At 36.4% G+C, this 13,717-nt stretch overlaps 1 protein-coding gene across 1 annotated transcript; it reads right to left on the reverse strand.

Annotated features, from left to right (window-relative positions):
* Positions 1-2,835: 2,835 nt before the first annotated feature.
* Positions 2,836-5,247, reverse strand: LOC11430020 (SNF1-related protein kinase regulatory subunit gamma-like PV42a). Its single transcript, XM_003597862.4, has 3 exons — positions 4,606-5,247; positions 3,486-3,843; positions 2,836-3,386 (listed from the first exon to the last, which is right to left on the reverse strand). The coding sequence occupies exons 1-3, from the start codon at positions 5,139-5,141 to the stop codon at positions 3,036-3,038; spliced, it is 1,245 nt and encodes a 414-aa protein (XP_003597910.3). The 5' UTR covers positions 5,142-5,247; the 3' UTR covers positions 2,836-3,035.
* Between the last annotated feature and the right edge of the window lie 8,470 nt (positions 5,248-13,717).

Raw genomic sequence — 13,717 nt, forward strand, 5'->3', positions numbered from 1 at the left:
TGCAAAACTTTAGGGGGTATTTCCAAAACGTCATGTTCACTAACAGAAAAATTTGACGGAGGGGGTAAATTGATTAACGTTGTGAAATTTTAGGGGGGTAATTGAAGTTTTGTTAATTTCAGAGGAGTAATTGACGAAACTTACAATTTCAAGGGGGGTAATTGCCTATTTACTCAATGATGATGAGTATATATATATCTATGTTTTAGGTTACTTCATTTTAGCCTTGAGATAAATTCTTTTTTTGCTTTATTTTACAAATAGTATATTCTCTATCTCTATCATTAACATTTCCCTTCTTTTATTTTGATAGTACACGTGACAAAATTATATTGAAAGGTATATTTATTGTTTTATTTCATTTATACACCAAAATGTTGTATGCTAAAATTTGGAGGATTATTTAACGAACCATAGTGGCAATCGAAAATTTACATATGAAATTACTTTGGTGAGCTAACCAAAAACTTTGGCAACCAAATGGTAATGAATTTCTTAATTTTTTTTTTTTTAATAAACATTGTGTCCTTATTATGATTAATCAAGTAAAAATTCTATTGATGGTTATAATTAACTTTAAAATGTAGCCTAAATAAGTTTTTGTTAGCAAGAACTTATGTAGCCTACATTCTAGAAGTTTTTATGAAGTGAATTTTTCTTACACCTTGCAGATTTTGTTGAGAATCTTATCAAGATGAAGAAATTTGATTCAGTTACTTGATTGGGAAGAATCAACAAGTTTTTGCACTAGGAAAATCTAAATGAAATGTGGTGTAGTGGAAACCTGCTAATAGAATCACAATGTTCCCTGAAAGCTGATTTCACAAAAGTAACTGATTTCACAAAAGTAATAGAATCATAGTGGAAATGAACCATGCCACAATTTCAATTACAAATTTTCATTCAATGTAGCATATAAAATTCTCCTCTGCACACCTCTTAATCTTGCAACCAAGAAGGAAAGGAACAAACTGGTTGATCTTTTTTCTCCAAGTGGCTGACGCTCTACAAATTTGTCTTCCTTCTTCAAATCTTCTCACCGTTGATGTGTTATTATTTTTTATAACCATATTATTTCTGCTAAGTATTCACCTTAAGTTAATCTCACCTCTTAACCTTAAGTTAAGTACTTTACAATGGAATTAAAAAATAACGGCCTATAGTTGACTAGTAGTATTATTTTGTAATTTTACTTGAGGTTTATTAAAAAGAACCTATTCAGTTACTTTTGTGAAATCAGCTTTCAGGGAACATTGTGATTCTATTAGCAGGTTTCCACTACACCACATTTCTTTTAGATTTTCCTAGTGCAAAATCTTGTTGATTCTTCTCAGCCAAGTAACTGAATCAATTTCTTCATCTTGATAACATTCTCAATAAAATCTGAAAGGTGTAAAAAAAAATTCTCTTAACAATTGACAAAACTGTTTGGGGAAACAAAATGAAGCTCTTTGTATATTTCCTGCATAGTTCTTACTTATCATCTAAAAATATTTGACTTTGGCAGATTTAAACAAAAGTTGTAGAACATTTGTCCAACCACACAAATATAAAGCCAAAACAACATTAAAGACATGATTAGATACAAAATTGGAATATGGATTTGATAATTATATGATGTAACATTCCAAACACAAGAGACAAAAGGAGAGATACTGGTGACTGACTAAAGAATTTCTAAATCAACATACAAAAAACTGGTTATACTGTATTGATCATCCATGTTAGATGTATCTGCATATTTAGAAACCAAACTGGTTGATACATATTACCATTGATGAAACAAGTAAGGAATCTGTCATTCTAGATAATTTGCTAGATTCCACTGCCTAAGAAGGGTGACAAAGCTGTGATTATTGATGAAGGCCGCATCTAGACTAGTACTTTCTATTTTTGTTTTCTTTTGGGATTGTCAATACCTCTTTCACCATTTGGAACTGTAATTTCTACGAGAAGACTTTGAGTTGTCATTGAAGCAAGCTTCTCTTGTAACTTTGATAAAATTTGGTTGTATGAAATAAGATTGAAACAAAAAATTAATTGATTTCACATGCAAGGAACTTGGTAAAAAATTAAAGGTGAAACAAAGTAAATGTTGTTTTAACTCGAAATTTATGATTGCTCAAAGTGTGAAATTGTGGCACGATTTTGTAGGCAGAATGGAAGGAAGAAGTTACTGAAGCAAAATTGTGGCGGGATGGAAAAAAATCGTAAGATTTTAGATAAGGGTGTAGTACGAGCTTCATCGTGGCACGAATTTGGCAAATGGTGACATGATTTTAACAATATATGAGTGCTATATAAGGCTTCATTGTCCATTTTGTTAAGTAAGCTTGGTGAATCTCATAGAAACCAAAGGAGCCTGATTAAGGCAGGAAGCCTAAATTATCACTGAGGCTGGAGCCTTAGCCTAACTAAGGCGGGGAGCCGACTATTGAAACTTCGAGACAGATAGTTTACGTCGTTCACTGGTGACTCACATCGTCTCTATACTATGTTTCAGATCCACTAGCTCGTGCAGAACCAAGCACATCTACTAGAGCATAGTTGCTCATCTTTGGTGAGTGTTCTTGTGTGTTTTGGAACGCATGCATGCTTTGTCGTCACTAGATGGGTTGTTATAAGGAAAGGCTATTACAGATTTTTCAAACTGTACTGCAAACATTGAAAGATAAATTATATCCTTCTCCATTCAATGCTTAATGTCAATGTTTTTGACAATCAAGATGCATTTAATGCAAGCAGAAGTGAAGTAGGAGCCTAACTCAACAAAGAAAAATATAACCGTTTTGAGAGAAAAATATATATAGTGAGCCAATTTATAAGAGTTCTAGCTATAATTTGAAAGTTCCATCTATGATGCTTCAGTAAAGAAAAACTGATAATTGTATTAACAAAAACCTGCTAGCATTTCATATTTAGTCAAGTATTAAAACAACATTATAGACTGTACATATTGACTAAACAAAACATTGATCATATAGCTGCAATATTTTCTCCAAGATAGCACACATTGTTGCTTGTATCGTACACATTCATGCATCTGCATCTGATAACATAGATTGCCTTATAACTCTGATTACATCAGTGAGAGACACAACACCAACAAGCAAACCCTCTTGATCAACCACCCAAACTCGATGAACATGGTTTGCGACCGCCTTGTCGATTACCTCGGACAAAGTTGATTCAGCATAGCATGTCACAAGCTCCCTTTTAGGAGTACCAATATCATTCTGTGTATCTGATGTTGTGTACAAAGGACTAGTTGCAATTTGTTCAGTGAATGCAAGTGCACTTATTCCTAACCATGATTTCAATGTGTTTATATAGCATCCCCTTAAATCAGTTGCAGAAAATGTTCCAACAAGTTTCCTGCATCTCCCCTGCAACCAGATTATTGCATTATGTTAGTATTATATACAAAGATTGTAAAAAATATGAAAAGCATAAGGAAAAGAGTTAATGAGAATGAGAAGACTTGCATTGATATGTTGCTTGTGATCATCATCGCCAACATCAGAGGCTCTAACAATTGGAAGTGCATTTAACATAGCAGCTTTCAAGCACTTGATGGCATCGATGAGTTTTGTGCGTTCGGTGATGGCGTAAATCCTTTCGGTGATCGCTCCCAAATCTTGAACGGAATGTGAATGCAGAGTGCTTTGTAGTTCATTGCCGTGATCTTTCAAGAACCGAAGCACGTCCATTTGAGTCAGCATTTGGTAGCTTGAAGAAGATTCAATGAGTTCAACTCCAGCTGAGACGTTCTCTATTTGGCTGTCGGTAGGTATCATAGCGCGATGTACCCCTTTGCTCAACACTTCCATGCAATCTAACAGACTAGACTAGCACACAATACAGGAAGCCACATAATCACAAAATATATACCATATAATAAAAATTATGTGCTGCAGCAGTACTACTAAAATTAAATGCATTTAGAAGAAACAAATGATTGTCATGTTAAGGTAAATAGTTATATTTGATCAACTAATATTGTTTCAAGTATGCATATGATGAACACAACGTTTGATATTGTCAAAAATTTATTAGTGAAATATTGTATACATGTTCAGCAAAAATAAAATTGTGTACTTTTTTAGTTTGACAGGTTTATACCTATCATGTTAATTGTGTTCTTTTATTACTAAAATAGTTGGATTCTAACATATTTAGTACTTTATGCTGTGTCCCTCCTTCAAACTACTACAAAACAAGACTAAAATTAACAACACACTAGTACTCTATATAGTATTTTTTTTTTTAAACCAGGTATCCTTCGCACTGTGGAGACTAATCCCTCGAGTATTGTAGAACCCAAATTGGTGGCAAGCTCTCCCAAAGAGTTTTAACGTTGTTGCATGCCCAAGACTTGATTCGAACCTAGGAGTTTGGTTAAGCTAGAAGAGACTTGTATCATCTCATCTAAGCGCACTTGGGTACTATATATAGTCTTCTATGTGCTACATGATTTTTATATATACTACCTTCGGTAGTATGTATAAACCAATTATAAATTATTACATATTCACATAAAAAGTTACTACTCATGTGATGAAAAATACAGTTGTGATGCAATTGCATATATAGATTTCTAAGAACCTGGTATTTGGATTAAGAGTCCACAAGCTAAGGCCTTCAAAGGAGTGACCAATGATAGAAGAAACAGGAACAGACATCCTTTGATCAAGATCTTCTTCAACATCATCACCACCACTCAAATGATCATCACCAGCTATATGAGCAACAATATCAAGCATAGTAACCATCCCTATGTAATGCTTCCTTACAGCTCCTGTTTGTTTATCAGACTCCACAATCATAGACCCTCCTGCTCCAATCCACTGACCTGGCGGTGCAGCCACCGGAACCGCCACTACCTTGTTTGCTACAAGTGTGTTCATTGTTTGTCCAAGTGAAGCTGTGTATGGTACTTCCACTAGTCTCTTCTTATTCACCATTAAATCCTTCACTTTCTTCTCCTTTAGATTCATACTCTCGCAGTGCTGCATTTGATTGTAATCTTTCATCTGATTCTGCATGTTTACGATTTTTCTTTGATTATTACGTAAAACTAATAGATTGTTCTTGATAGAAATGTTGTTACTATTGTGGGAAAATATAGAGCTACCTAGCATGAGGCATCAAAGATATAATATATATGACGAATATATATTAAGCACTAAGCAGTGCTTATAAGATTACTACTTAGGATAAGATAGGAAATGTTGCTCCTCTTTTTCTTTCGTTGAGAAATATTATAGTAAGTTATTATAAATACGTGTAGTCTTGTGAATAAAGAAACATTGAGTGTGCATGTTGTGCTCTTGCCACCTACATTTGTTTGCCAGATGACACATCAAATGTACATGCAATATAGTGACACCTTTTATTTTAGTGCTATCTATTTGTTAGATTAAGGCAACTATCGAATACCATTATATGAGTGAAACTGTCAAAAAGAAAGAGGCTTTACTAGTTTCGATAGAGGTAAAAATCGTTGTAGAATCCACTTTTGAAGTTGAGAGACTCTTCCACCTAACATACAAAATTTTGAGCTAGATTCTCCTCATTGACTTAAATAATAACATTTACATCAAAATATTGTACAAATATCATTATTTTGGTAAATTATATTTAATTTTTTTTTAAAAAAAAAGTCAAACTAATTCGCGGAAATTATTACATTATAAATCTAATTTTACTTTTATCTAGGATATATTCAAAAGAGACACAAATACTAAAATACATACTGTACTCTTCTGCAATAAGAAGACTAGGCAAGAAGGCTTCTCTGATTTCCTCAAAAAAAGAAGGCTTCTCTGATACCTGTGAAGATTAGATTAGAGAGAATCTATAACAGTTAGGTAACCGAATCCTAACTAAATTGCAACTTAAATGGAACTGGGTCAATTATGATTTCTTAATAGAATAAGTACATGAAGGGGGTACATATATAGAGATAGGGCAAGAGGGATAGAAAATACACAGACCCCACTAAGAGACCAGTCTATAGAGGCCCGATATATAGAACTTCTTTATACTCCTAACAAAGAATAATAATCAAAGATCTGGATAATTAAGAGACTATTCCTTTTCCTACCCTGCTGCCTCCTCGCGAACCCTACAAAATTTACTAAAATATTTCTGGTCCGGATTACATGATTCGGAACAGATTGTTAGTGATTTTCGGAAAAAGAAATCTGGACCAGATATGTTGGAACACTAGTGTATAATGAAAAAACTTGGAGTATACTAGTGAGTTTGTGGAGCCTTTGGCATGTAAACATAAGGATGGAGAAACTAGTGTAAAGTGTGAATTGAAAATTTTATGTCCCACATCGGGTAGATCACACACTCTAGTAGAAATCCTCCTTATAAATTGAGAGCTCGGGAATAGTATTCTTCACTCCAAAACTGAGAATCGAATACTCTTCTCCCCTTCTCATCTCCCGCGATTTGTGTTGACGAATCGTTCTTTTCCTCCTCCTCTTTCTGTGGGCTTCGGAAAATTGTGGGCTTCGGAAGAGTGGTCTAAGAACCATATTGTGGGATTCGGAAGAGTGGTCTAAGAACCATATTGTGGGTTTCGGAAGAGTGGTCTAAGTACCATATCGAGGTGTCATTCTCGAGCGATTTCTGGCAGTGCAGCCTTTAATCGTACAGTAAGAATCTGGGCTGTTTTATCCTGGAGACGGCGCGGTTGCTAGTCTACCTTGCACAATTCAGGTAGTGCCGCGAAACGTCTTAAAGAGAGCGACCTGGTCGTGACTCATCCCGGTAATAGTTTCAAAAGCTTCATCGTATATTTTCAAATTACAAAAAGTCAACATTTTTAAGACGTTTCGAATACGATACGATGAGTTCTGAAAACATTACCGCGGTTTCAGCTGATGACTTTAACAAACCGTTTCTGTTTACGGGTAGCCACTTCAAACGTTGGCAGCAAAAGATGTTGTTCTTCTTGACAACTAAAAAGGTTGCCTACGTTTTGAAGGAAGCTATGCCTGTAGCACCTACGAGTTCGACTCCTGCTGGAGCGAATAATAACGGTAAGGCGGCAGACCTTACTGCTGCTGAGAAAGCTGAACCTGAGAAAGCTGACCCAGATAAACAGCTAGCCATAGATATAGCTCTATGGAAGGAAAATGACTACCTCTGTAAGAATTATATTCTTAATAGACTCACAGACCCTCTATATGATTATTATAGACTCTGTGATACTGCTAAACAACTATGGGAAGCACTTCAGAAGAAGTATGATACTGAAGAGGCTGGTGTTAAGAAATACGCCGTAAGCCGCTATCTGAATTTCAAAATGAGTGATGATAAGTCCGTTGAGGCACAATCACATGAGCTGCAACAAATTGCTCACGAGATCATAGCTGAAGAGATGGCACTTCCCGAACAATTCCAAATAGCTGTGATTATTGATAAGCTGCCTCCTGCCTGGAAGGACTTCAAGAGTCTTCTTAGACATAAAACTAAGGAGTTCTCTCTTGAAAGTCTGATCACTCGCCTTCGTATTGAAGAAGAAGCGAGAAAGCAGGATCAGAATGAAGAGGTGTTTGCTGTTTCTAACAACAACACTAAAAAGAAATTTGTAGGTGCTGTTCTGAAGCCTGCTGGCAAACCATTTAAGAATCAGAACCGCCCTATGAATAAGAATTCCAATAGGAATAAGACTGGGAACAATTCAAGACCCCAAATTCAACAGCCACCAAAGAATGATGCTGCTCCACCTTTCAACTGTTACAATTGTGGGCAAGCAGGTCATATGGCACGCAAGTGCAGAAACAGAACCAACCGACCAGCACAGGCTCACATGGCTACTGATGCTGCACCTGATGAGCCCTATGTGGCTATGATTACTGAGATCAATATGATTGCAGGTTCTGATGGCTGGTGGGTGGACACTGGTGCTTCTTGCCATGTCTGCTATGATAGAGATATGTTCAAAACATATACTGTTTGTGATGATCAGAAGGTGTTGTTGGGAGACTCCCACTCCACTGATGTTGTTGGAATCGGAGATATAGAGCTGAAGTTCACCTCTGGAAAGACTCTGATATTGAAGGATGTGCTGCACACTCCTAAGATTAGGAAGAATTTAGTTTCAGGTTTTCTTTTAAATAAGGCTGGGTTTACTCAAAGCATAGGGGCTGATTTGTACACCATCACTAAGAATGGTATTTTTGTTGGGAAAGGGTACGCCACTGATGGCATGTTTAAGTTGAACATTGATATGAATAAAATTTCTTCTTCTGCTTATATGTTGTGTGATTTTAATATTTGGCATTCTAGACTCTGTCACGTTAACAAAAGAATTATTTCAAATATGAGCGGTTTAGGATTAATTCCTAAAATATCTTTAAACGATTTTGAAAAATGTCAATTTTGTAGTCAAGCAAAAATAAATAAAGAATCACATAAATCAGTAACCAGGATAACTGAACCTTTTGAATTAATTCATTCTGATTTATGCGAATTAGATGGAAACTTGACTAGAAATGGAAAAAGATATTTCATCACTTTTATAGATGACTGCTCGGATTACACACATGTGTATTTAATGAGAAATAAAAATGAAGCGCTTGATATATTTAAACAGTATGTTAAAGAAATTGAAAATCAATTCAATATTAGAATCAAGCGTTTTAGAAGTGACAGAGGTACTGAATATGGATCACATATATTCAATGAGTATTATAAAGAACTCGGAATTATTCATGAAACAACTGCTCCTTATTCTCCTGAAATGAACGGTAAAGCGGAAAGAAAAAATAGAACGTTTACCGAATTAGTAGTTGCAACAATGCTTAATTCCGGAGCAGCGCCTCATTGGTGGGGAGAAATTTTATTGACTGTTTGCTATGTGCTAAACAGAGTACCCAAAACAAAGAACAAAATTTCTCCATATGAAATTTTGAAGAAAAGACAACCAAACTTGTCTTATTTTAGAACATGGGGCTGTCTAGCCTATGTAAGAAAACCAGACCCCAAAAGAGTCAAACTAGCAAGTAGAGCCTATGAATGTGCATTCATTGGGTATGCCTTAAATAGTAAAGCCTATAGGTTTTACGACCTGAAATCTAAAACGATCATAGAATCAAATGATGTTGACTTCTATGAAAATAAATTTCCCTTTAAGTCAGGAGACAGTGGGGGTAATAGTGGGGGCACCGATAACTCAGTTCTTGATCAACCTTCTGAAATCATAACAAGCAATGAAAACATCGAAAGAGATGTTATAGAACCTCGTAGAGGTAAGAGAGCAAGAATTGCTAAAGAATATGGCCCCGAATATGTGGCATATACAATAGAGGAGGATCCATCAAGCATCAAGGAAGCTCTGTCTTCAATTGACGCTGATTTATGGCAAGAAGCTATAAATGATGAAATGGATTCTCTAATGTCCAACGAAACTTGGCACCTAACTGACTTGCCTCCTGGATGTAAGACTATAGGTTGTAAGTGGATTTTGAAAAAGAAACTAAAACCTGATGGGTCAATCGACAAATATAAGGCACGCCTTGTAGCCAAAGGTTTTAGACAAAGAGAAAATGTAGATTTCTTTGACACATATTCACCTGTAACTAGAATCACTTCCATTAGGGTACTAATCTCATTGGCGGCTATCCACAATTTGATAGTACACCAAATGGATGTAAAAACTGTTTTTTTAAACGGTGAATTAGAAGAAGAAATCTACATGGACCAACCTGAAGGTTTCGTAATCCATGGACAAGAGAACAAAGTTTGTAAGTTAGACAAATCTTTGTATGGTCTAAAACAAGCACCGAAACAATGGCATGAGAAATTCGACAATCTTATGATTGAGAATGAGTTTAAGGTGAATGAAAGCGACAAGTGTATTTATTCCAAGTACGAAAATAACACTTGCACGATCATATGTCTATACGTAGACGACTTACTCATATTTGGTTCAAACCTCAATACCATTAAAGATGTGAAATCATTGTTGTGCCACAACTTTGATATGAAAGACCTAGGAAAGGCAGATGTAATTCTTGGAATCAAGATTACTAGAACTGATAATGGAATTTCCTTGAATCAATCTCACTACGTTGAGAAGATCTTAAGGAAATATAATTACTTCGATTGTAAACCTGCGAGCACACCTTGTGACCCAAGTGTGAAGCTATTTAAGAACACTGGAGATAGTGTTAGACAAACTGAATATGCGAGCATCATTGGCAGTCTCAGATATGCCACTGATTGTACTAGACCCGACATCGGCTACGCCGTGGGACTATTATGCAAGTTTACGAGCAGGCCAAGCATGGAGCATTGGCAAGCTATCGAAAGAGTCATGAGATACTTGAAGAAGACCATGACTCTAGGACTGCATTATCAGAGATATCCTGCAGTGCTTGAAGGATACAGTGACGCAGATTGGAACACCTTATCAGATGATTCCAAAGCGACCAGTGGCTATATATTTAGCATTGCTGGAGGAGCTGTTTCCTGGAAATCCAAGAAACAGACCATTCTGGCTCAGTCCACAATGGAATCTGAGATGATAGCACTAGCTGCTGCTAGTGAAGAAGCAAGTTGGCTAAGATGCTTGCTATCTGAAATCCCTTTGTGGGAGAGACCGTTACCAGCTGTGTTAATTCATTGTGATAGTACCGCGGCTATCGCAAAGATTGAGAATCGTTATTACAATGGTAAGAGACGACAGATAAGACGAAAACACAGCACGATAAGAGAATATCTTTCGAACGGAACGGTAAGAGTAGATTTCGTACGAACAAATGAAAACTTAGCTGATCCTTTGACGAAAGGACTAAACAGAGAGAAAGTCGCAAATACATCCAGTAGGATGGGACTAATGCCTATTGATCATAAGTGATGGAAACCCGACCTAAATGACTGGAGATCCCAAGAACTAGGTTCAATGGGTAATAACAAATCACAAGTGATAGAACATGCTATGAGAACGCATGATCCTGCAGTGACCGAAGGTTGAGATAATAGAAACTCTTAATGAGATCTATACTTCTTATGGAGTGAAGTACATAGCTACAGGAGTACTTCTGATAGACTCACCTATACGTATGTAGAACTGAGGCCGGTTCTTATGGAATTTCGAGGCAGAATTCCTAGAGCATTCGTTAAAACTGGGATAGACGTGCAAGGCCATTAACGCACGGGCTTTTTAGAAAACACCTAAGAAAAGGTTGTGTGTGGGTCCTATGTCTGAGATAGAGTTCAATGTTGTAAGCAACTCTTGTTAATCAGAATACTACTCACTATGCAAAGGTTCAAGTTGTTGGCGACACCTTTGTTTACTAGCAATCTTTAGGAAACGTTTAAAACGTAACTTTCGAAACCAATTTTGAATTCAAGTGGGGGATTGTTGGAACACTAGTGTATAATGAAAAAACTTGGAGTATACTAGTGAGTTTGTGGAGCCTTTGGCATGTAAACATAAGGATGGAGAAATTAGTGTAAAGTGTGAATTGAAAATTTTATGTCCCACATCGGGTAGATCACACACTCTAGTAGAAATCCTCCTTATAAATTGAGAGCTCGGGAATAGTATTCTTCACTCCAAAACTGAGAATCGAATACTCTTCTCCCCTTCTCATCTCCCGCGATTTGTGTTGACGAATCGTTCTTTTCCTCCTCCTCTTTCTGTGGGCTTCGGAAAATTGTGGGCTTCGGAAGAGTGGTCTAAGAACCATATTGTGGGATTCGGAAGAGTGGTCTAAGAACCATATTGTGGGTTTCGGAAGAGTGGTCTAAGTACCATATCGAGGTGTCATTCTCGAGCGATTTCTGGCAGTGCAGCCTTTAATCGTACAGTAAGAATCTGGGCTGTTTTATCCTGGAGACGGCGCGGTTGCTAGTCTACCTTGCACAATTCAGGTAGTGCCGCGAAACGTCTTAAAGAGAGCGACCTGGTCGTGACTCATCCCGGTAATAGTTTCAAAAGCTTCATCGTATATTTTCAAATTACAAAAAGTCAACAAGATATTATGTAATTTTCTGTGTCTTTCTTTGATATCAAGGGTCTCTGTTGACCGTTATATGAACCCCACACAAGCTGCAATGCATTGCAATTGCAGGGCTCCTATGAACGGTCAACAATGATCATGACACCATCGACACCCCTAAAAAACTAAAAAACATTTGAAGAAAATGTAAGAAAAGAGGTGATGTGAATAATGAAGGTATATCTTGAAGATGGAAGCTTATTTATAGCCTAAAACAAGTCCTAGGTCATTAATACAGTCAATGAAAACGTGTTAGTGGTTGTAACCGTCCAAACCCACATTAATGGCTCTGAATCTTTCCGGATTTTATATTTCGGAATGTCCTTAGCCCTACAGGAAGTGCCAACCTTTTCCTCGTTCACCACCATTATCGCATTAATCCGAAATGCATCTGTCATAGCCGGTGGTCTGCACCACACGTTTTTGTCGGTGGTCAAGTGAAAAAAAACGTGGTAAAACGCGTTTTTTGACTGCATTTATGGCCTCCCAACCGTTTTTGACACACCCCTCCCTATAAATAGTCTTCCAAACCCCACCATTTCTCACATCATCCTCTCCCACCCTCTCCTCGTCTTCTTCCTTCTACAACCATGGTTTTCCATCGTTGGTCTTTCATAGATAAGGGCCTCGTTGAAAACTTTCAGGGTTTGTATGAACGGTCAATGAGGATGGAACCGCGCTGCAGCAAATTGCAGTTCATCTGAGGGTCATGTGGGTCAGTGTGGTTCTTAGCTTGGCCTGTCTGGGCGTAAGTTTGAGCAGCCCCCCCCCCCCCTCCCATCTCCCTCAAGGGCATTGTTTTTTCTTCCCTCCTCCGGTTTTCCTCCAATAGGCAAACTACTGGTATGTCTCGTCACATACCAGTGGTGAGGCTCTTAGAATTAGTCTCATAGGAGATTAGAAATAGATTTAGGATCTTATGTAATAAGCTTGAAAAGGTTGAAAATTATTGTAATGTATTGTTCATATATTAATAAAATGAGTTGTTTTTATGTTTGTGTCTTTTTATTTCTGTTTTTTATTTTATTCGCATTTTATTTTACGAATTGTAAAGCTTAAAATTGCAGAACTTCTGGTAAAATATTATTCTGGATTTTCAAATCCGGAAACATCTGCAAAATTCGAACAATGCTTTCCGGAATACGAAATCTGAACGAGGGGTAAATTGGAAAGAAAAAAAAATTGGGCGTGCGAGGAAAGGTATAGGGTGGGAAAAATAATAGTCTAATTAAGATCAAGAATAAATTTTATTCTCTTTATTTCATCAAAAGAATGAATAAATGATCATAGGAATTAAGATTCTTTAAAAGGATTCAAATGCAAGGCAATCAAGATAAATTGCACATGGCCCATGAAACCTAGAAAGGAATAAAATCAGTAAAAGGCTTTCATGAATTTTCTACATGTAACATCCTGTTTTTCCAACATGCAAAATAATACATAATAATCAGAGTATTCAACTTAAACAGGATGTTATACTTCTTTAAAAGATCAATAGAATAAAATTACTATTTATTTAAACATCTTTTATCAATAATTTTCAAATTACATCTCAGCGAAAAAACATTTCATTATTCAACAAAATGACACTACGGCCTCAACATAAATAACTTCTTAAAAATTCCATTTCAAATGGTTCATCAACATAATTCATAATAATACGTAACAAATGGAAAATAATACAAATATTC

Source organism: Medicago truncatula, chromosome 2, assembly GCF_003473485.1.
Source record: "Medicago truncatula cultivar Jemalong A17 chromosome 2, MtrunA17r5.0-ANR, whole genome shotgun sequence".
Lineage (NCBI taxonomy): Eukaryota > Viridiplantae > Streptophyta > Magnoliopsida > Fabales > Fabaceae > Medicago > Medicago truncatula.